The following is a 25583-nucleotide window of genomic DNA, read 5'->3' as shown; positions in this document are numbered from 1 at the left end:
TTGACACCTAGCAGTCCTACCTCTTCAGTTCATCCGTATCACCCACAACAGGCGAGTTCATACCCCTTAATCAATGTTTTAAATGATTTTAAATGCTTTAATAGGGGGGAATACAGGTAGAAAACCGCATGTTATTAAATCAATCATATGTATTTGTAACTGTGTTTTCATTCAGCATATTTCACATACTACAAAATGTGATGCATGAAATGGTTTTATATCTTAAAAATACCTTAATAGTGAATGTATTACTTTTGAAATGTTTATTAAAATGACATCAAGTCATTGTTAATTATTGTTCAAAACTCTTAAATGTCTTACAAAACCATTTTCATCTTCTTGAACAAAACTATATCTATACACTTATGTTCTTATATATGTATTGATATGATAGCTTTCATCCTTCGTTTAGTTTCCCACACTCTTGTGTAGCAAGGGTGTATAAACCTGCTTGGACAATCAATTACCTTCCAGTTAACTATTATAGGGATAGTTAGTAGATACAAAACATTATTCGTATTTCAAGGAATTACACCAGAGTCAATTCATTCGTGAGTTTATACTATACATTACATGTTACATGAATACGTCTACATCGATACGCTTACATGAATACCTTTACATATATACATTTATTTGTATACACTTACATGAATACTTGTACCCAGGTTTAGTAGGATGAGATACTAGTGCATTATGTGTAATTTGTTCTGCCTATCCTAGTTCAAAAGGATAACTTGACGGGACCCACCTGTTACTAATGCACAAGGATGAGATACTAGTGCATTATGTGTAATTTGTTCCGGAACCCACCTGTTAACAACAGAGGTAATGAACATCTACGGATGCCTACAATTAATACTTATGTTAGGAGTACCTTTACGGGACTAACCATTCCTTAAACTTGCTGCTAGCTATAGAGGAAAATGAACAATCTACGGATGTTCTAGGTTATGCATTTCGGCAGTCGCGATGTCGCATTATCCTAATGCAAAAGGATAATACTTTTATGGTTATACTTTTCCTATTACTTTTATTTTGTGTTACAATCACATAAATGAGGAGGTAGGCTATATATTGTTAATAATAGTCATAAAAGGGAAAACCATCTTTGTTACAGCAAAACATACAGATCTTGGTAGAAGACTACTTTCAAAACATTCGGGTCTTGGTAGAAGACTTCTCTTATACTGATAGGAAATATGGAATTTTCTACGGTTTTTCATACTTATATCAACTGTTTCATTTAAAGATTTACATGGCATTCATAACAGCTTTCTAAAACAAGACAATGACACTTAAATACTTATGAATTTACCAGCTTTAGGCTGATACTCACTTTCAAAATAACTTGTATTCTCAGGTCACCAGTTAGACAGGTACGATGGCCAGGTTTTGAGAAGAGGGAGCACAGACAAGACTCATCTTATTTTGATTATTCATTTTATTGTTGTACATTATGAAAGAACACACATGTATTAAAACTTTACTTTAAATGCAATGGATGATGTTGTTGCTTGTTTACTACTTTACACTGTTATGATACTTCACATGACGTCCTCCACCCCGGAATGTTTCCGCCGTTCTTGGTTTTGGGGTTGACATCAGGGCGTCCGCAACCACGTTCGCTTTACCTAGGTGGAAAAGGATCTCACAGTCGTAGTCCTTGACTACATCCAGCCACCTATGTTGTCTCATGTTTAGGTTCGGCTGATCCATGATGTGTCTCAGGCTCTTGTGGTCCATGTATATGGTACAACAAACCCCATAAAGGTAATGTCTCTAGATCTTGAGAGAGAATAACACCACTCCTAACTTCAGATCATGAGTAGGGTATCTCATCTCGTGCGGCTTCAACTGTCGCAACGTGTAGGCTATGACCCGTCCTCTCTGCATGAAGACCGCTCCCAATCCCATGATGGATGCATCACAGAACACAAGAAAGTCCTGATATCCAAGGGAGATTTTGGAACCTCCCACTGCATAAGCGCCTCGATTTTGGCCGGGTCGACCAAAATTCCCTCCTAGTTAATGAAGTGTCCATGGAACTGAACCTCTCGCAACCAAAACTTGTACTTCGAGAACTTGGCATATAGCCGCTGTCACCTCAAAACTCCCAGTAGCTCCTGAAGATGCCCCTCATGCTGCTCTCGGGTCTTGGAGTATACCAAGATATCGTCTATGAACACGATGACCGAGCAATTGGGCATTGATTTGCAGACCCAATTCATCAGGTCCATAAATATTGCCGATGTGTTGGTGAGCCCAAACAGCATCACCACGAACTCGTAATGTCCATAACGAGTCCAAAACACGGTATTCTCCACGTCCTCATCCCTAACCCTAACCTGATGGTACCCAGACCTCAGGTCTATATTGGAGAACCAAGATGCTCCTTACAACTATTCAAAATATCATCTATCCTCGGGAGTGGATAACGGTTCTTCACCATTAACTTGTTCAACTCCTGATAGTCAATGCACATCTGGTGTGAACCATCCTTCTTTTTGAAAAAGAGGATCGGTGCTCCCTACGAAGTACTGATCGGACGAATGAACTGCTTGCCCAGCAGTTCCTGCATCTATGATGACAACTCCTCCATCTCTGGTGGTGCCAAACTGTGACATCCCCAAAATCAAGACCGATTTTGTTTATGCTTTATAAAAATCAGAGTACTTCATTTTATAAAAAGGTTGCGGAATTTGTTCCCAGAAAAACATGGTAAATACGTTATTAAAACATTTTCGAAGAAATGTATTTATTTCATTTTAAAACGTTTGGGATGTCATCGTTAATACAGGAACATAAGCATAAACAGAACTTACAATTATTCACACTAGTGGTCTACATCTCTTTAAATCTCTCAGTGTAATGTCACTTCATATCAACACCTGTGATATAAATAAACTGAGTGGGTCAGGTTGGGAAACCTGGTGAGCACATAGGGATTTCAATCCCACAATGTTATACCATATATATAGTTTAAAATTCACAAAATATACAATTTCACCATACATATATATATAAACAACTCTTATCCCACCCCGTCGATCCTCGCAACGAGGCTATCCATACTCTCGAACCTAAGATTAGTCGTTTTACCTACTCCATACTCTCGGATCAGAAATGAACGAATTTACCAAATCCATACTCTCGGACTAGGGACGAATGACTAATCCATACTCTCGGATTAAAGATGAATGATTATGCCTAATCCATACTCTCGGACTAGGGACAATAGCTAATCCATACTCTCGGATTAACGACGAATGATTATGCCTAATCCATATTCTCGGACTAGGGACAATGACTATGTCTAATCCATACTCCCGGATAAGTGACATATACTAACTTCTATTCTCTGAGTTTTACTCACTTGTACTCGTAAGAATATACTACCCAATATTCCTCATTTTTAATTTAGGTCTACTCTTTATCCTAAATTATCAAATATAATCAGGTATGTTCTTTAACACGAATTTCAAGCAACATCAATTAACTCTCACATAAACATATAATTAATACTTCAATCAATACTTGTATTAAAATCATGTTCATGAAAGGGACTATGCACTCACCTGAGAAGGTGGTGACTCGGTACTCGGACAGCGCTTCGTTTACTTTAAAATAATTTCCTTCGACGAAACCTAGTATTATCACCAATAGATTTTAGTCTATTATTCGCCGAGACTAATTAATAGTCTAGCTATTATTACTATTATATAAGCGTTAAAAAAATACTTACATAACCCATAATAATAGCCCAAGTATTTATTATATGTTCTTAATAACGTTAATATAATTAAATAAAAACTATATTAAAAATAGCATAGGCGTAGCTCACTTACAGCGGGTTTTATAGAAAACCAGGCTTTGCTTGGAGTAGCGTTTCCGAGCCGAAAAGCTCTTCTTCTCGGAGCCGTCGAGCACTCCGGGGCTTCCACCTCGTGCTAGGGAGGTTCCCTAGGCTTTTCGGGGGATTTCGGGGCTAGAGAGAGGTTCTAGATAGAGAGTAAAGAAAAGAAAGAATGGGAAAGGTGTGAAGAAAATGAGGGTGGGAGAGGTGGCATTTATAGGGTGAAAATGGCTGAACTTGGTGCCACATGTCACCATCTAGTGGCAAGACTTGGGGAGAAAGCAATGGCCAAGATTGTGCCACATCACCCATTTTCGCACAACACACTTCCGACTTCTAAAATCCGTAACTTTCACATACGACCTCCGTTTTTGACATTCTTCATATCCACGCGTAGGTAAAAATAATATCTACAACTTTCATTTGGACTCCGTCGGCTAATTCTCGACCGATCTTAAATTTAACAGTACGAGGCGTTTAGACTGTTAAATGATCGCGAAGAATTCGTAACTCCTTCATACGGACTCCATTTTCGTCTGTCTTTTTACCGTTGAGTTCCTATTAATAAGATCTTCAACTCTCATTTATTTCACGTAAGCCAAAAACCGCTCGAACTAAAATTCGAGTTTCGGGCTGTACACTGCTAAGCCGAATCTTAGAAAAATCATAACTTCCTCATACGAAGTCAGATTTGGGCGTTATTTTTATCGACGCTCTTAGTTTAACATATTCTACGACTTTTGTTTAGATTGCTAAGGCTAAAAAGTCTTCTATCATAAATTCACTATTTACGTCTTCCGGTGTCGTGCCGGTTTTGCCGTAAAACTTCGGCGGGCCATAACTTCTTCGTTATAACTCGGATTTCGGCGTTCTTTATATGTACGGAAACCTTGTGACATATTCTAAAACTTGGTTAAGACTATTCATTCTAAATAATCTTTTGTCGAAAAGTCATTTTTGACCCCTATTGCCTCTAAATTGACTAGCCCGGATCTGCGGGCGTTACACAAACGGTACGACGCCATGGCGATAAGGGCCGCACCTGGCACTAGGTCGATCCTAAACTTAACCTTCCTCTCTGGAGGCACTCTGAGTAACTTCTCTGGGAACATGTCAGCAAACTCCCTGACTACTGAAACTTTGAAACTGAAATCTAATCCCTAACTCACGTATCCACCACATTCGCTAGATAACCCGTACATCCGTTTTGAATGTATTACCAAGCCCTAACAGTTGAGCAAACCCTTGATCCAATCTGGTGCTCATAGACAATCAGTTCTCCCCCACTTGGGGTTCGAACTACCACTCGCTAGCCCTCGCAGTCGATCATGGCACCGAAATGACTAAGCCAATCCATACTCACGATCACACACACTTCCCCCATGGGAATCAGAATCAAGTCTATCGGAAAAGATACCCCAAAGATCTCCAACATGCAACCTCGATAAACTGAAAAAGTAGAAACCTCATGTTCGTTGGCGATAGAGACTTGCAACGGACACTCTAGCTCTCCTACTGGCAAACTGAACTCCCTACTAAATGACCGAGAGGCAAACGACTGACTCGCCCCCAAGTCAAATAATACCAAAGTAGGTAAGGAGTTCACTAAGAACGTACCTAATCACAGGTACAAACATATAAGCATCAAACATATATAATCAGTAAGATAAGAGATAGAAGAATACCAGCAATCACATCTTGTGCTGCCCTAGCCTCCTCATTCGTAAGCTGGAAGGCATGTACCTGATCCCTCGGGGGTGCTGCTCTGCCCCGAATCCTGTCAGTAATCCTCAGTGTAGCCGGCACTGGAGCCTGCTCTGGCTTAGAGGCTAGTAGGGGACACTGGGCCTTCATATTGACCACCTGCTCACAATGATAACAAAATCTAACTTCAGGAGCTGGGTTCTGCTACCTACAATCCCTGGAAAGATGGCCCTGGCTGCCACAATTGTGGCACCCGCTTCCCGATTGGAAAACCCCAGAATGATCCTTTCCGCACTTCCCACAAATGCGGACCGGCTGACCTCCAAACCTCGTATCAGCGGTCTTAGACCGCTTCGGCGCCAACTGTGACTGCACCGGGGCCTGCCTCTGCTCTCGTAACTGTAACTCAATCTCCAGCTCATGCCACCTAGCGGCCTCCTGTAAGTCCAGTAGTATATCACATCGTTGGGTATCAACAAACTGACGGATATCAGTCTTGAGCATGCTATGATAACATGTTACCTGAGTCAGCTCAGAAGCAAACTCTGGGTAAAACATCGCCCTCTCAGTGAACATGCGGGTGATCTCCATCACCGACTCCATACCCTGTCTCACATCCAAAAAACCCTGTGACAATCACTTGTGCTCGAGTCGTGGAATGTAGCGAGCACGGAACATATCCCTGAACTACTTCCAAGTAATATCAATTCTTTGATCATCGGTATACGACCCAGTCATCAACATCCGACAGACCTTTGCCCCAGACCTCAACAAGTTCAGGTCACATCTGACCTTCTGGTTAGCAATACATGAGCACATAAAGAAACATCCCTCCATGTCAGATCACCACCTCATGTCTATGATCGAATCCTGAGTCCCATCGAAAGTTGGGGGTTTCGTGTTATCGAAGTCCCGGTACTGAAAATCCCTACTAGCTCCTCCCCCAGCCGCTCTTACAGCTGCTGTGGCAGCCATCTCAGCTAGGACTGCATACCTGTCATCAAAATACTCCATCGTAGCGGTCTTAATAGACCCAAACATCTTTGGAATCTGACCCTGGACAATCTCGAACACCTCCTTGCGGATGATCTCCCTGACACGATCCTCTGTCAACACTGGCCTACCGTGGCCGATAGTCTCAAGCGTTGTAGGGGCATCCTGACCGCCCTGCTCTGATCCAGATCCGGATCTAGTCAGAAAATGCCTCGTAACCACCATACTGAAAAATACACCAGGAAGATATCAGATAATCCGTACAAATAACAGGGAACCAACTCCCAACTAAACCGTAGGGGTCGTGACTTCCTTGCTACGCATATGGGTCATGTGCTTTTAGTAGTACGGGCCCATACTACCTTCCACACTTACCCATATTAGTCTCAACTATCATCACAACACCCTAACAATATACATATGCATGGTGATCGCTAAATCCTCACTCCTAAAGGAAGGCTAACTATCACATAACTGGCCTATTGACACCGCACAACTAAACCATCCATGAAACTTCCACCAACCCTGCAACACTAGTGTATGCTATCCATACATAACGTTGGACCCTATACACATTCGAATACTCAGTCCTACTTTAAGCCCACAACCAAACAAGGAACAAGAAATTAAGCTAAAAAAATATTCTCAGGATATAAGATCTTAATTATGTACAACCTATGATGCATACACTGAGTAACTATAGTAATGATGTCAATTTCATATAAGGAAAACCCTAGGCTATCATGCATCATATAATCATGAAATTTTATCATGCAATTCCTAAAGATCCCTAGCCTAGTACTAGCCTGTTGTTCTAACATATCTCAATATCATATGACTGCATGTAATTTTGGGGTCTACTTACTGGCTCTAGCTGTTATACACTCTGCATCCTCCTTTAATTATTTTGAAAATCTTTTCTAGAACCTCACACATGATTTTCACCAATTGATTTAATAATTAAAACAATTTGATGCTTAATTATCCTACAACTCAACTAAAATGCAAAAATTAAACTAATTTCAAAAACGAAAAGAAATTCAAACCAAGCTCATATTGCCTCCTGATAAGCGCTTATTTTTGTTGGATTCTTGAGCCGGACTCCGTGCCACCTGACGTTGAATTAGTCAGATTTTCCATCACTAAATGCACCTTTTGCTCCTTCCATTTCCTTTTATACGCTTGGACTCGTCTAAGATGCGCCTTTTTGGAATTTTCTTTTTTACCCTTTACATCTCCTTCTTCGAGCATTCTTTTAACTCCCTAATTTTCCACATGTTTAACTTCTTCATTTTTAAGCTCCACGACCACCATCCTCTTTTCCTCAATTGAACCCTTTAATTTAGAAGTAACATCCTCTTTACCACTGGACACCAATTCATCACAATCTTCACTCACCCAAGATGTTGGAGTTTTATAAGCACTAACTTCAAAGACCATAGGAACATATGCTCTCGGTTTGGAGCGGTTGATTTGTCAAATCTCTTATTCCATAAGCTTTTCTAATTCTTCAAGTTCATTCTCTGCATCGACATTGAAAACTTCATTTTGAACATCACTTCCTTGGAAACCATCTTCTACTCCAAAAGTGGCTTCATCATCTCCCACTCTCAAGGTAAGTTTGGATTTACGAATATCAACCAAGGTTCTAGCAGTATTAAGTAGAGGGGGACCAAAGTTAATTGGAACATTATTGTCTTCTTTCATGTCCATTATGACAAAATCATTCAGAAAAATGAATTTTCCAATTTTAACTAAAATATCTTCTACAATGCCTCTCAGATATGTTACTGAACGATTGGTCATCTGAATTCTCATTCTTGTAGCATTCAAATTTGGAATATTAAGCTTTTGATAAAATGAGTAAGGCATTAGATTTATGCTAGCCCCATAATCAGCTAAAGCATAAGTCTTCAAATTATTCCTAAATTCACATGGAAGAGTGACACGTCTAGGATCTCCCATCTTCTTTGGTAACTTTCCCATAATTACTTTAGAACTTTACTCACTTAGAATTACCTTGGAATCCTTCTCTAGCTGTTGGTGAGTATTCATTAAATCTTGCAAAAACTTGGCATACTCGGGAACTTCATATAATAAATCAATGAAAGGGGTATTTATTGGAATACCCTTCACTTGTTGCATAAACTTCATATGCTCCTGTTCCAGTGGATGGATATTGGCTCAGGAAGGAAATGGTAAAGGAGGATGATAAGTAGGAACATTATCCACATTTTTCTGATCAGAGCTATCCCACATCGTGGAAATTGGATCTCCACGTTGTGGTTTCAGTGTTTCGGCAAGTTTATATTATTCGAGTTTGGACTTCTTTAGCTTTAGTTCGGACTGAGGTGGATCGGCTTCTAGTGCTTCAAGGAACTCAGAAATGGTATCCTCTTCGGTTTCTATTACCATAACATGTGATTGAGGCTTTTTTTCGGGGGTTTTTGGAGACAATTTATCTTCTACTAGAGTAGTTAATTGACCTAGTTGGATTTCAATATTTTGGAACGATGCTTGGTGATTTCTTAGCAAGACTTGTTGTTCCTTCCTGATATTCTAATGTTCCCTTATCACCGCATCTGTTTCATCGTGCCTTTTCTCAGAAACCTCCATAAATCTATGTAACATAGATTCAAGATCAACTTTTTTCTCGGGAGATGGTTGTTCTTTTTAGTAGAAGCCTCGGTCAATCTGACTATACTTCTCTTCTTTTTTCTTCTTGTATTCATCATATGGTAACCACTCCCTTTTTGGTTTCCTCCAATTTTCATCATACTTGTCCCCAATTGAGTAGCAAACTTGCACCTTTTTTTCCCATGTCCATCCAAGTGGCAATCTTTTGTTAAGTGTGGACCATTGCACCTTTCACAACCAACTCTAAGTGCATGAATTGATTGGTCCATCTTGGACATTCTTCTATCCATGGTATCAAGCATAGCTAGTATAGCAGCTATGTCTTCAGAATTTCCTCCCCCAATTCCTTTAGCTCCGTCATGTCTTGGATTATGGTATTCACGAGAATGCTTTGAGAACTCTTGAATCAACTCCTTTTCTTCACCCATATTTTTCTTAGTAAGTGGTCCTTGAGAATCAATGAGTTGCCTTGTTATGAAATTCACCTTGTCATAAAAGATAGACACTTCTTGTTGTATGTTAAGGTCATTTTGAGGGCAATTTCTTAGTAACCCTTTATAACGCTCAAATGCCTCATAAAGTGATTCACTCAGATTTTGATCAAAGTTGGATATTGCCTTCTTGAGTTTAGATATTTTTTATGGTGGGCAGAATTGTTCCAAGAAATGATGACGCATCTGTGCCCAAATAGTAGTTGCACCGGGTGGAAGTGAGTCTCTTGCAGCTCCCTTAAAAGTAACAGGAAGCATCCTTAACCACACAATCTCTCTTGGAACATTCGTGACATTGAAATAATCTGCAATGTCATTGACCTCATCTAAATGTTTATAAGCATCCTCATGATCCTTCCCAAAAAAATGGTACAACCTTAAGTGCAATAAGGATGTGCCCTTTCAACTCAAATGTTGCAATGGCAGGAATTGTAGGTTGTATTGAACCAGGACCAGCATCATCTCTTATTCGCTTATTGTATGCCCCTATGGACATATCCACAATGTTTTCATTTTGTTTTTTGGCATGTCTTCGGGTTCGCTTTTCTCTAATTCGAATTCAGGTTCGGTTCGCATTCGGATTCTTGTGGACTATGTATTTAATGATGATCTTCAATTTTACTTTTGTCCTTCGAAGATGTACTTGACTCTCCCACGTTCTTCCCTTTCTTCTTTCCAAATATTGATTTAAGGTCTTTAAATGGTGAGCTCTTTGGTGGTTGATCTTCTTGCATGCTTTTATCCATCTTTTTGTGAAGGGCCGACTCTGGATCTTCAAGTGGTGGTACCAAAGGATTGTTGGAACCACTGGTCATGAACTACTGCAAAATAAACAAAAACAAAAACGTAAATCTGATCAATAACAAAAAATTAAAAATACTAAAAATACCTTCCTAACTGAACCTACATTCTGTACTTAAGGTCTACGTTGTGGTCTCAGACCTGAAACAAAAATTAATACAGAAAATTAACTTTTTGCAGGTTTTACCCCACAAAAAGGGTCGATTAACTTAAAGCAAATAAATTAACAATCAAATAAGTCGCTCCCCGGCAACGGCGCCAAAAACTTGATGTGTCTGAAACAGCTACACCTCATTTTACCTATTCTATTCGACTCAGGGCAGTGTAACCCTCGCAAATAGTATAGCACAAAAGTCGGGTATCGAACACAGTGAACAGAATCAATTATTTAACCTACTTACTATTAAATTAGTCTAAAATTCTAACAAAAATAAAATGGGTTTTTACCTAATTTTGCAAGTTTAGATGAACTTAATTTATCAACAACTATTCAATCAAATTATAAAAACACTTCCGTTAGTTTGAATCCACTTTCTCTTAATGGTTTAAATATTAATTATAACAATTCTCATTGGTTACCAATTAAAATATTATTAGCAATTCAATTCCAAATTTACCAATATTCAATTAATTCATGTAGAGTTATGCATGGTCACACATAATTTAACACATAATCAATTATTAGGTAGGATTAAAGTTATGTAAGATTGAGTTAACAAACACAATTGTGGTCACAATATGAGTTCTCTAGCATACCCAAATTCAATACTTAAATTGATTCTCTAAGATTGGTTTGATCTTAGCTCTAATAATATAATGTTCACTAAATTACTAGGTTCTCAAATTCATGCAGATTAATGGTCACTAAACTACACAAAATATGAATCAAAGCTATCAAGTATCAAATTGAGCAGGCTAGGTATAAACAATCAAACACAAGAAATTAACTAACTAGAAAAGTCTAAATTAATATTAACAAACCATGAGATCCAACTTCATCTACCTAACAAAAGCAGCTAGATTTAGCTACTCATCAAAGCAATCACACTAACAAACTTCATAGTTAAAGACATAGTAATGTACCAAACAAAGAATAAACTATGATCTTCTTCTTCTTCCTTGGTTGAAATTATGGGTTTTTTGGCTTGTAATCCTTTGAAAAATGACTTCTAAAACTCAATTCTTCCAAAAACCAACCTCTAAACCTGTATGTGTTAAAGATATAAATACTTGTCATAAAATTACATTCCACATCGTGGACTTAGATGAATCTTTATCGGGAAAGGATTTCGACTTTGCGCATACTCATCTTCCATTGGTTACGAATCTGCATCGAACTAAAGAAAGAACCCCTGACGGAACTGAATTAAACTAAAGTGTGGAACAACCATGCGGAACCATTTCATCTCATTCCTCTTCACCATACATAGCTCCATCCAAGCCTATGACAACTTATTTCTGATCTCTCCCAATCCCGAAGTCAGACCAGTCTGAACCTAATCGAGACAATGAACGACGAATCTCAACCTTTTTTGTTTCATCCTCTCTCGGCATCTAGACGGAGAAAGAAAGGACGAATGTATCCGGGCCATGATCCGATCTATATTTTATCTGTATATTCTAGCAGAGCATATCGATATCGGGAAATTCACTTTTTTAGTAAGCCCTATTAGCTAGTAAGGGTTGGTTGAAAAGGTAAAGAAGGAAGAATCCAAACGAATGCATGGACAGGTGAAATGAGCCCCTTTTTTTAATATCCTCATCACCTACTTTACTTGTGAGTCAGAAAGCTTAGGGACGCCTCTCGTTCCTCTTCCCCCATTTGACAAACGAATCTCGTTCGGATGATTCTCTAAAACCCCCTTAACTAAGAGAGAGAATTTTCCTTTCCATGCCGTGTAAGTGATATCCATGACGTGGATACAACTGTTTTCGTGGGTTTTCTTCTCTTTAATATTCCAAACCTCCAAAGTTTCCATTTTTGCCACTTTTAGTCCTTATTCTTCAAAATGACTTATTTTGGCTGCAAAATACAATTTAATCTCATAAGTAGCATTATTCTTTGCAAATAACCAAAATATGTATACACATGTATTCAAATATTTCCTAAAAGTATGTATAAATATGGCAATATCAATTATTGTATATTACCATGTGATATTGTTCATGAAAGTCATCCATCCCCAGACGTTTCCGCCATCCTGGTTTCGGGGTGTGACAAAGAGCATCTAAAGCTACAACTGATCATGATTTTAAAGTTGTGATGAAGGAAATTGAGACATTGAACCCATATGCCCATCAATATCTCATGGATAAAGATCCTAAAACATAGTCAAGAGCTTTCTTTCAACTTGGAAGGTGTTGTGATGCAGTTGAAAATCGCTTCTATGAAAGTTTTAATGTTGTAATAGTAGATGCCAGGAAGAAGCTCATCATCACCATGTTAGAGGAGTTAAAATTGTACATGATGGACAGATTGTACAACATGAAATTAAAGGGGAAACAATAGGGAAATCATATTTGTCGAGATATAAGGGATAAGGTGAATTTGGTTTAAAAAAATTAGGGTACTACGTAGTGGATTAAACTAGTTTGAGGTTAGGGGAGCAATAGATGCATATGAGGTGGAGTTAGAAAGGAAAACATGTTCATGTAGGTTGTGACAATTGAATGGATATGGATGTGCTCATTCTGTAGCTAGCATATCCTATCTTAATAGGGATGTAGAAGCCTATATAGACAACATGTATAGCACCACCACATTTAGGAAGGCATACAGTTACAGAATTTCCCTCGTGAATGGCAGTGACATGTGGCCAAAGACAAATTATACTCCACTATTGCCTCATATTAGTAACTAGCATATCCTATCTTAATAGGGATGTAGAAGCCTATATAGACAACATGTATAGCACCACCACATTTAGGAAGGCATACAGTTACAGAATTTCCCTCGTGAATGGCAGTGACATGTGGCCAAAGACAAATTATACTCCACTATTGCCTCATATTAGTAGAAGGATGCCTATTAGGCCAGCTACTAAGAGGAAGAAATCCACTATAGAGAATAAAGGAAAACAAAGGGTTTTTAAGGCTGGAAAGAAAATTAGATATAGTATATGCAAGGAGATAGGTCACAAAAAGGCCACTTGTCTAGAGAGAAAACCCTAAAAGTTAAATGTGAAGACACCGAAGAAACAAAAAGTTTGTGTGAAGCAAAATGCAGGACAGGTAAAACCATTTAAAATTTAAATTTATTTACATATGATTTGCCACTAACATTATTATATCATGCCATATATGGTAGTAGAAGTGAACCTCAACAACATGAAGAGGTTAAAATGACTCCAATTGAGATGGATACTACTCAAAATGATATGCAAGATACTTCTAATGATGTTGAATCCAGTAATGTAGAAGATTTTAGTAAGTATATGCAAGTTACTCCCCCTTGAAGTTATGATGGTGGTAATATATGTGAGGATGCTGAGGAGGGTGATAATGTTTAAGATGATGATGTTATTCCTAATGTCCAAGTTTTTCATAATGTTCAAATTCAGGAGGTTGTTCCTATTATCCATGTTCAGCAGAGAAGGGTTTGACCAATTTTAGAGATTTTGAAGAGGATAAGGAGAATAAAGTCAGAGAGAATCTTGAAGCTGAAATTAGGAAAGGGAATTGGTGGTGTTGATGATCCACAAAATTCTAAGGGAAAAGCTCTTCTAATTGATTAGTGTTGAATTTGTCTTTGTGTTATTTGGATTTAATATATGTGTATTAGGATGATGATAATTTTCATTTGTGTTTAATGTGTGTGTATCTGGATTTTTGTTTGAATTTAAGGTAACTATCTTTGTTAAGTACATGTCATGTGAAAAGGATATTTTGGTCACTTATGAATGTATGTTGCCTTTTTAAGAAAACTCATGATATAAGAGGGTATTTTGGTCACTTATGAATGTATGTTGCCTTTTTAAGTAAACTCATGACATAAAAGGGTATTTTAGTCACTTATGAAAGTATGTTGCCTTTTTAAGTAAATTAATAACATGAAATGATATTTTGGTCATTTATGAAAGTATGTTGCCTTTTTAAGTAAACTCGTAACATGTGGCTTTGTATATTTCTACATGGAAAAATTTGGAATAATGTGCATGCATGTAAATGTGTTATATGGTCCCGACTATGGTTCTATAATGGGTTCAAAGGTCCCATTTTTCCATTATAAAAATACCCACTGTGTATTAACTACAAATGGTCCCCATACATAGTGTACTTCTACATGGACCACTTTCTACTTCATTCCCAATATAATACCATGCACAACAACCAATTTAATTATATATAATAAAAGGAAAACAAGTCATGCATGTTTCAATACCATAAACATTTCCAACATCTAATTATACAAAATGCCCTACAATTGGGACTTTTAATCTGGTTTTTATGGTAGTTATAAAATGGCCTTTCATTAGGGACTTACCGGCTTACAACATCAACACACCAAGGTTGACACCCCCAAATTCTAACTAAAAGTAGCCTCCAAACATACAAAATGCCAATCATTACTAACTTTCTAGTATACCTGTATAAAAACATACAAAAGCTTACACCAACCACCCGAACTAACTACAATCACTCCCTAACTTCAAAACACAAAAGACCAAGCCAGCAAACAACAATGCAATTATCATCTTATACCTGCCTATTGTCTTTCTTGAATCAGACACATCTTTCTCACTCTTTGCCACCTTAAACTTCTCCTGTGACAGCATGAACTCCACTTTAGCAATCTGTGTCCTCAAAATTTTCATCTCAGATAAATCCTCTTTAACATCCAGTTTCTGCTTCAGAGAATCTATAAGGTTTTTGTAGTACACTTCTTCCTGTTCCTCGTCTTTCCATTCAAATAATTTACATTTCTTCAACCTAGTCTGTAAATAGCCAATCCATTAAAAAATAAAAACGCTTTGATTTAGATAGTAAATAAAAATTAACGAAATTAATTGCCTTTAATGTGCTAACGAAATGGGTTTGATTCATGATCACAAATATTCCTCAAGAAGAAAATAAAATTACGTTTTTTTTTTCAAAATACAAATCTAGGCATGATCGACTTTACACGAAGAAACACAAAGTCAAACCCTAAAATACGAAGTTAGCATGATTAGGATTATCGGGACCTACCAAACTGTTTTGACAACTCCAAAAATGTCTCTCGGGGTTGTTATCTTCCAACACGTTCGTTCTTTAGCTGGAACGTCGCAATCACAAAGGTTTATCCATTTTCACACTTAAACATAAGTTACTTGTAGTTGATTCCTTGAAGTGGATGAGCTCGAATACATTGTTCTTGAGGATGGCAAGAGTTGGTGAAAAGGATTTGACTTTTCAAAAAAGAGTAACAAACATTTGAATAATGATCTGATTCAGGGTTTCAATTAATAATGGTTGTTGGACAAGTCATCTTCTTCAACACATCAATGTCCCATGTAACCGTATTGGACACATCACCCTACCACATAAGCATTGGAAGCGGTAAACCGTCTAATTTTTTGTATAATGATTTAATTAAAGGTAAAATGAAATTTAATGATCTAATATACCAAAAAAAAAAAAACTTTAACGACCAAATTAGCCAAATATCAAAACTTTTATGTGCTAAGAATCTTGCGTTTTTGTATAACTAAAAAATATACTTTTTCTCATGTATCTAACATGTTTTCATCATATAACACCCAAGGAATGAAATTCGTTCATATGGTTCCCATTATACATATTAAATAAATAGTAAAGTCTACATGAAATCTTTGCTACAAAAATACAAGATGCTCTTCCGTCAAGCATATATTGACTTAATGTTTTTAGGGCATTGATCCCGAAGCTATGCATTTTGTACACCGTCCATTTGTTGATTTGGTATCATATACCATCGGAATCAACTTAAAACAAGCAGCTTCAATTACTTTGCATTGAAATATACATTTATTCAAACGATGCAGCAACCAGACTACATTGTCCTCCGAACTCAAAATCCTACTGAAAAGACGACCTTCTCTTCTACGTTTTTACACATCCACTTTTCATCATATAATGGTAATATTATTATTATTATTATTATATTATTATTATTCGCAAACGCCAAGCACTTTTCACAAATTCTGATGGACATATCCACCAAAGGGCTATAATTGACCTATATATAGGAGCACCACATTGTTAGTTCAATGTATGTAGACATGATATGGTACCTTATTCAACTTTCACTGTTCAAAAAGCATCCAATTTAACCGAGTGAAGCACTGTTTCAGCACTAACCTTAAAAGTGGGTTTTACTCCATTTGAATAACTATTTGTGGAGATCATTAGCATCTAGTCTTACAACCTTTATAAGTTCCAGCAAATCTTTCTTCTAAAGATTACACCAAAGACATCTTAAATGTAGGTTGCGTTACGCTGTGTCCTTTAGCATCTACTTGTCTCTTGTAAATTTTTTGAGTCATCGCAAATCAATATATTCTCTCTGGCAACCGCTTGTTTTGTTCTGTAATATGAATTAAGTCTCGATCCCACCTGGGTTTCCCCAAACACTTCAAAGAAACAAAAGCATGGCTTCTTCATCAGTGCCAACTTCCGTTTCACCTTCAACCGAACATGTCTTTTCAGTCGAAGGACATGATCAGTTGCAACTGCAACTTAGTTCTGAGGATCGTCAGCGAATCACTGAACGAACCAAATGGGTTCTTGATTCGCCTGATCCTCCTGGTTTTCGCCAAGAGATTCTTGGTTCTATCAGAAATGCTGTTTGTTCAAAGAAAAACAAGAAACCCAATGCAACACATGAACCTCCATTAGCTTGTGTTATGGCGTTTTTGAGTTCTGTGTTTCCGATACTTAACTGGGGTAGGGAATACAAGGTTTCCATGTTCAAGAACGACTTGCTTTCAGGGTTAACCCTTGCTAGTCTATGCATACCCCAGGTACATTTCTTCACCAAATCCAACGCTTAATTAACAAGCAATCCTTTCGATTTTCTCTCTTTAATTTTCACTAACCATTTATTTGAAGCTTTGCAGAGTATTGGTTATGCTGCTTTAGCGCAACTTAAGCCTCAATATGGTCTATGTAAGCTTTGAAATATATATATCCTTTAATTTTATTAATTAATAAGAACTCTCGCTCCTTTTTGAATAACTTAATCGTTTGATTACTTTCTCAGACACTAGTGTTGTACCTCCTTTGATATATTCAACCATGGGGACTTCACGGGAGTTAGCCATAGGTCCAGTGGCTGTGGTTTCGCTGCTTATATCTGCCATGTGCTCTAAAGTAGTAAACCCGATGGCTGATCCTGTCTCCTACAATAAGCTCGTTTTCACTGTCACCTTCTTCACTGGTGCATTTCAAACTCTTTTCGGATTGTTCAGGTAGAGCTCGATCTTTCGATGAAAGTTTTGTGTTCAGTTCTTGAATCTTTATGTTCATTATTGTTGCATGTTGATTCGTATGTAGGCTGGGTTTTCTTATCGACTTTCTGTCGCAAGCGGCGATAGTAGGGTTCATGGCGGGTGCAGCCATTGTTATCGGTCTCCAACAGCTCAAAGGTTTGCTTGGGATAAGTCATTTCACCACAAAAACGGATGTTGTTTCTGTGCTGATTGCCGTTGTTAAATCATTCCACGATTCAGTAAGTTTTCACGTTTTCTTTGTCTTTTTGACTTTTGGTTAGAGAAATATATTTCCTTCTTGGTCTCAAATAAAATACAAGTACACTTTTTCGAGAAGTCGTTGTCAGGATGATAATTAGAGAATTATTTTATGTTTTTTCCTATTTATGATTAAATAGTTGTGTTGTTCTCGAACATAACGACATAAATATACCAAGAGAAATCAATAGTGGAAACTGTTGGTGGGAGGCCCTAAGATTACAATTTACAACCACCCTTTTTTCCCACTTAAACTTTGTATTATTTTTTTGCTTTAAATATTCCCATAATTAAATTAATTACTATTTTATTTCTCATTTGAACAGTGGTACCCCCAGAACTTTATCCTTGGATGTTCATTCCTCATCTTCATCTTAATCACGAGATTTATTGTAAGCAACCCATCATAACACCTTAATTATTTTATTTAATAATATAATAAAGAGAAATTAAATATTCTTTTATTTTTCTTCCTAATTATCTTTCTATCCAATTTTTTTTTATCTATTTGAAATGATAACAAATATCTTAAAATATTATTAATTTTATGACACTTGTTGTCATTTTGATATGTGTAAAAAGATAAATAGGGAAAAAAAAAAGTATAAAAAATATTTACTTTCTCATATATCAATACTAATTGTTGGTGATTATATAATTCACATGCATGGTGAAATTAAAAATTCAGGGAAAAAGAAACAAACGGTTATTCTGGTTACCTGCAATTGCTCCATTGGTATCAGTCATTCTCTCCACCTTGATTGTCTACTTAACAAAAGGCGATGAACATGGAATTAAAATAATCAAACATTTCAAAGGAGGATTGAATCCAAGTTCAGTTAATCAGTTGGAGTTCAACAGTCCACACCTCAGAGAATCAGTCAAAATCGGGCTAGTTTGTGCTATCATTGCTCTAACAGTATGTTCAAGATACTTAATCAATTAATTTCCCGATAAATTCAACCAAAAAATAATGTTTAGTTTATTACTTAATTCTTATATAATTTTCAGGAAGCTGTTGCAGTTGGCCGATCTTTTGCTACAATCAAAGGGTATAATATGGATGGGAATAAAGAAATGATAGCCATGGGTTTCATGAACATTGCTGGATCTATGTCTTCTTGTTATGTTGCTACAGGTAATATTTAACTTAATGATCACTTAATCAATAAAGTTATCAAATACCAATTAAGTCAATCTTTTAATATTTATATAACTAATTATACAGGTTCATTTTCAAGAACCGCTGTCAACTTTAGTGCTGGATGTCAAACAGCGGTATCAAATATAGTAATGGCTATCACAGTGCTTATATCGCTACAGCTTTTAACAGGGCTTCTATACTATACTCCAGTTGCTATACTTGCTTCGATAATCTTATCTGCACTTCCTGGATTAATCAACTATACTGAAGCTTACAATATATGGAAAGTCGATAAGTTAGACTTCTTGGCTTGTGCTGGAGCTTTCTTTGGTGTGTTATTTGCTTCGGTAGAGATGGGTCTAATGGTTGCGGTAAGTATTTCTAACGATAGTAATTCGTATGATATTATATTAGTTAAAGCGTTGTTTTCAAAGATTTCATTTCTCCAAAATATATAAAAGAATTATTAATTAAAGAGAAGGTTGGAGTGGACCCAGACGAAAGTGGGCTTTCTATTTCTGAAAGTTAGAAACTTAGAACAGGATCAACATGAAGCCACTTAATTAGTGCTTCCATGTCCATACACATGAAGTATGATACTGTGATTGTGGGATCCATTTCAAATGGACACAAGCAGTTGACTACTGTACAGTATCGAAGTTGACTCAAGTCCACAATCTACACTACTTTGTTTACTCTCACTTATTGTTTTTTTTTTTTTTTTTTTGTTCAATATTAAGGAGTTCTTATTTTTTTTATTTTGCACTAACTTTTATTTTGTAAAGCTTATTATAACAAACTCGCTTTATTAAACTTTACAAAAACTTCATTACTAAAATCAGAAGAAAAATGTGATTTTCATTTTTCATTAAATTTATGGAATGAAAAGAAACAAAATTGATCTTCCTAAGTTTTTTAAGGAAAGAAAATATTGGATAACTATTTCTTGTGATGTTTTTTTCGATTCGAAGAATTCGAAAAGAAAATAATAAAAATATTAATTTTCCTTCTATTCTCTTAAACTCGGAAACATAAAAAAATATATTCTTTTTCTCTTTTATTTTTTCTCTCCTTACTTTTTTTTCCATTCTTTTATTTATTTGCTAACACTTAAGAATCCTAAACAAGGTATTAGTCAAAAACTCACTCAAACCCACGGTCGTCTCGGACAAGGCAATAGGATATACCCCCTCCAAAAAGTATTGTCCCTTCAACATTATATCATCTCCACTTCCACACCAAACATCTAGGAAATACACACCACTCAACATCACGACTACGCTATAATAATCTACATGGAGAGAGAGGAGGAGAAGGAAGACAAAAGAGAGAAATACAAAGGAAAAGGGAGAAGACAATATCTCTCATTCGTAAAGTTCCATGGGTCGGGCCACTCAACACCACACCGACTCGCCTAGGGGTGGTTGTTTAGTCCTACTTTAAGCCATGTCACCACGATGCCTGTAGCATGGTAGGGCATCACCCAATCAATCACATAGACACTTTTATTTGTCTTTTCTGCTAAAATATAAAAGAGACCCACCCTACACAACCCCAACTCTCTCTCTCTCTCTCTCTCTCTCTCTCTCTCTCTCTCATAAAACCACACCCAATCAATCACTCCCACCATCATTTTCTATCTTTTTCATACAACCACACATTAATAGAGCACTCAAGGAAACATTCTCTCTTTTGTTTTCACCATTAAAACACACATATCATAAATCACCTTTTCTGATGCCTATGTTATGTTTGCGCTCGAAAAACACCATTGTCTCCTCCCTTATTTGCCACTGATACACTACAGTCATCACCATCATGGTTTCACCTGTTGCCCCTCTCCTTCGTCTCTTCTTGTGACAAGTTAAATATTTTTGAATAATAATAATAAAGAAATTAAATAAAAATAAACTTTTAAAGAAAAACTATTTAAGTGTTGATTAGTCATTTTAGGTTTAGCATTGACCATATTCACAAAACAAACAGACAAACAAACAAATTTGATATTGACTAAAACCATAAAAATGCCTTATTTTGAACAATTATTGTTTGTTGAAACTTTTTTAGCTATTCTACCGAATTATAAGGTATACGATAAATTTTCCCCGAATTAATAAAAGGATTATGAGAACGTTTGATCAAATTATATCTTGTATTTGGATTAAATCCAAATGAAACCAAAAGCCATAAAGATCATTTTTATAGTTTTCAAAAATTAACACTACATATTTTATATATCTTAAATATCTATGAGAATGTCTCTAATTTGTTATTTGTAAATACATGCTTTATTTCTTAAATATATATTATCTTATATTAATGATTTACTTTCTACAAAATATATTTGTTTTTAGTTTGTATATTTAATAAATAGAATAATTGATCAAAAAAAGATAATAAGTCATGTAAATGAAAAATGAACTAAGTGCGTTGGAATAGAAATACAAATTAAAATATATTAAAAGAATGGTCAATAACATAAAAGCTCTTAAGTTTGGTATAGAAATATACTGATTTACCCTTTGCGTATTTGGGTTCATTAAAACCATAGTCTTGTAATTTTTTTTTCAATATTACCCTTTCTGTAGGGTTATCGGTAAAACCGAACATTTCTGCAAATTTAAAGGCTTTACTAAACCAGAATAGCTGATAAAACCAAAAATGTTTGACAAACGTAAAGGGTTTAACGAACCATAAATAATCAAAATGGTAAATTTGAAAAAATAGTTGCAAACATCCAACTTTAATGAACATGAACATAAAGTATGCAAGAGGCTAAATCCATATTTTTTTTCTAAACTTAAGTGCTTTTATGTTGTTTATCGAAATGATATGGTGCGGTTTATTTTAAAGTGATTTATAAAAACTTTTTCTTTATAATTATTAAAGAAATTTTTAAATAAGTTTTTCAAGTAATAAAATACTTTTGATATATTATTTAAATATAGTTTTAAATAGTTTTTGTGATATATAACAATTTATGTTTTAAAAAGTTATATAATATAAAAAGAACATATAATTATTGTGTATAATAAAATATATTGCATAGGAAAATCCCATAATTTTATCATATATAACAATAACCAATACCAAAATGATAGTTTCTTAGCATTAACTTTTAGCTAGTTCCATTCCAATAAAAAAAATAACATCATAAGTATATCTATAACCATATTTTAGTAATAAAACTAATAACATTTGTTTTCTACTATATTATCATATAATAAAACATATCGGTTATAATATACATAATTAGATTTGTTAATTTTTAGTAGTATTTTAGTTATAAAGAATTTGTTAAAATAAAATTGATAAACATTAAATGTATATTAAAAACATTAAATAAGATATCTAATATTGGACTCTGTTTAAAACGTGAAACTTTTATAATGATGTATTTTTTTTTATGTTAATTAATTTATTAATTTTGTGTGAAATTTTTAATAAATCATATATAAAAGTTAATATATAAACTAAAAGTTGAATATTATATTCAATATTTGGAAATTATGTGGATGAATGTTAACCACCAAATATCATGGGTTGCACGTCACCAAATTAAACGATGAGGAAATGTCAATCCATTAATTGGAATAGACATGGCAAATTGGTGATCATATGCCTCATATTTTTTATGGTTGCTCTGAGGAGATTTCATTTGTAAAACAAAACAGTCCATTTTAATTACAAATTAAACTACATCTTGTGACAACTATAAAGAATTTATAATGGCTCTCAAATAACATGTAAATTTAGACTACGAGATCATGAATCCGGATTTACCCTAATAATGGATGACAACTTTCAATTATGACAGGTCGCTGTTTCTTTTGCTAAGATAATCCTTAACGCTCTACGACCTCGTGTGGAAGAACTAGGAAGACTTCCAGGAACAGACATCTTCTGTGAAGTTGATCAATATCCTGTCGCTCAAGCAGTTCCCAGCGTTCTAATCATTCGGCTTAATTCTGGATTGCTTTGTTTTACAAATGCAAATCCTCTCAGAGATAGGTAATTATTAATTTGATATGATAAGTGTACCTAATTAAAGAAACTTTGATTAAGAAAAATGTCCCATTATCTTTTTCTTTATACGTTAAGTAATTTTGGTTGATCCTTGTAGGATATTGAAATGGGTAACCGAAGAGAATGGAAAAGAAGCTACAAAAAGACCTATTAGTGGAATAATTCTAGACATGTCTAGTAAGTGATCAAGCTTAATTCATAGCAGGAGACAATTTACAATCTGGTCACATACTAATATTTTTCAATATATAGGTGTGACAAACATTGATTATGCCGGGATTCTTGCATTGGAAGAAACAAACAAGAAGTTGCTTTCAGGAGGCATCAAAGTGAGATTCTAATCATTTCTGGAACAATTTTGTTTGTATCTCAAGAAACTTGTCCTTCTATAACTTTCGAAATTCAAGAATAATATGAGCACATTATAGTTCATCAATTCTCCAAGGAGGCAAGAGTAGGCACAAATCTTGAAAGCTTATTTCCTTAAGCAAAAAAGAAAATGAGATTCACACTTCAAAACATACAAAATGAATTTATAGTAACAAAGGTTTGAGAACAAGATTTTAATTCACACTACTGAAATTTATACGATGATTGATGATTATTCACTATCATACTAATAAAATCCATGATGTTCTACTGGTACAATATGATGAGGATATATATATATATATATATATATATATATATATATATATATATATATATATATATATATATATATATATATATATATATATATATATATATATATATATATATATATATATATGACACTTTGGTTTTTGGTTGCAGCTGGCTATTGCGAGCCCTAGATGGCAAGTAATTCACAAGCTCAAAGTAGCAAAGTTTGTGGATAAAGTCGGAAGAGACTGCATCTTCCTCACAGTTTGTGAAGCCGTTGATTCCTTTGTTGGTTCCAAATTCAACGGTCCTAGCAATTGTTAACTAATGCTTGTATGCGCAGATTTAAGTGAATGTGGTTTGATTACTAAATGTTTTGGCTAGAAGCCAAACTATCTAATATGTAAGATAAACTTCAATTATGTGTTATATGCTTGTTTGTATCGTTTTCCTTGACTGTTTGAGTGAATAAAGAAGAACAAAACAATGGGTAACTATGTACCCTTTGTGTGGAAAATATGTGTAGATAACGAAAAGAAAATGTAATGCAAAGGCTTTTGCCCAAGTGTTTTGTGTTTTTCCACGCATTATATGCTTAAATTATATTTATTTCTTACATACGAATCACTTCGGATCCTCATCTATCAGTGTGACCTAATAACTAGTTGGACAACACCAACACTTAATATTTGAACTAAGAGCATTTCTAATGATAACTATTTTTAAAGCTTGTTGCTATTTGAATAAAGCTAGTTTTTAATAGTCTTCTACCTTTTGGAAATGATATTTTTTTTAAGGTCATTCCAACTATTTATAATTCCTTATCTTCTTAATTTATTTTAGACTTTGTCACTTTTAATCCCTACATTTAATAGCATTCTATTTCATACCCGATCTATCTACCATAAACATCAATAATTCATATAACCTATGTATTTATTTAAAAATACAAACATCAAATTATATATTTAAGTTTGGCAATATATGTATAGAAAAAAAAAATCAAGGCAACCTATCTAACCTATGTATTTGAATTTTAAAATAGACAAAACTACAAAAATAGTCCTTATGGTATGCATTTTTTCAAGGTTTAGTCAAAACATCGACTTTTTTGGCTTTATGATCATTTTGGTCTAGTTTGCATGCAAAAATGGTCCGCCGACTTAACTCATGTTAAGTTGTTGCTAACCCCCTTATGTTCCTCCCACGTGAATGTATATTTGTCTTTTCACCTTTTAGGGGTCATTTTTGCACTTGACAAAAAAATATATATCCCTTTTCTTTTTAAAAAAAATATTAATACCTATTTATATATTTTAATAACTAAATAATAAAAGAAGTCTCTCTCTCTCTCTCTCTCTCTCTCTCTCTCTCTCTCTCTCTCGTCTTCTTCGTCAAGAATACACACACATACACACACTAAATGCTATGCTTGAGACCTAAAACTTGAAACACTCTTTGTGATTCCATACAAAATGATTAAGATCTCTAAGCCCTTTGCAATTCCATACGAATTTTGGTTGTTGATTTTAATCCATAGTCATGGCGATGTGGAAGATGAAGACTAACGATCACCGATGATGGGTGTTCCATGGTCGAAT

General features: G+C 35.3%; 2 protein-coding genes and 1 non-coding gene across 3 annotated transcripts; 2 read left to right on the top strand and 1 right to left on the bottom strand.

The window, feature by feature from the left end:
- Positions 1-8038: 8038 nt before the first annotated feature.
- Positions 8039-8539, bottom strand: LOC145016207 (uncharacterized). The gene has a single exon (XM_078974595.1). The coding sequence runs from the start codon at positions 8537-8539 to the stop codon at positions 8039-8041; it is 501 nt and encodes a 166-aa protein (XP_078830721.1).
- A 1173-nt stretch (positions 8540-9712) lies between these two features.
- On the top strand, positions 9713-9819 carry LOC145019028 (small nucleolar RNA R71). The gene has a single exon (XR_013667347.1). It is a non-coding gene; the product is annotated as a small nucleolar RNA R71 (small nucleolar RNA).
- Positions 9820-16841: 7022 nt separating this feature from the next.
- On the top strand, positions 16842-24547 carry LOC145014520 (low affinity sulfate transporter 3-like). The gene is made up of 12 exons (XM_078972902.1): positions 16842-17462; positions 17559-17607; positions 17702-17909; positions 17995-18169; positions 18515-18580; positions 18877-19107; positions 19200-19326; positions 19417-19703; positions 23150-23343; positions 23456-23535; positions 23611-23687; positions 24154-24547. Exons 1-12 carry the CDS (start codon positions 17091-17093, stop codon positions 24304-24306), a joined length of 2019 nt encoding a protein of 672 aa, XP_078829028.1. The 5' UTR covers positions 16842-17090; the 3' UTR covers positions 24307-24547.
- Positions 24548-25583: the final 1036 nt, after the last annotated feature.

This window comes from Lactuca saligna, chromosome 9 (assembly GCF_052625555.1).
Source record: "Lactuca saligna cultivar CGN05327 chromosome 9, ASM5262555v1, whole genome shotgun sequence".
Taxonomy (NCBI): Eukaryota; Viridiplantae; Streptophyta; class Magnoliopsida; order Asterales; family Asteraceae; genus Lactuca; species Lactuca saligna.
This window is presented reverse-complemented; position numbering and strand designations above follow the sequence as displayed.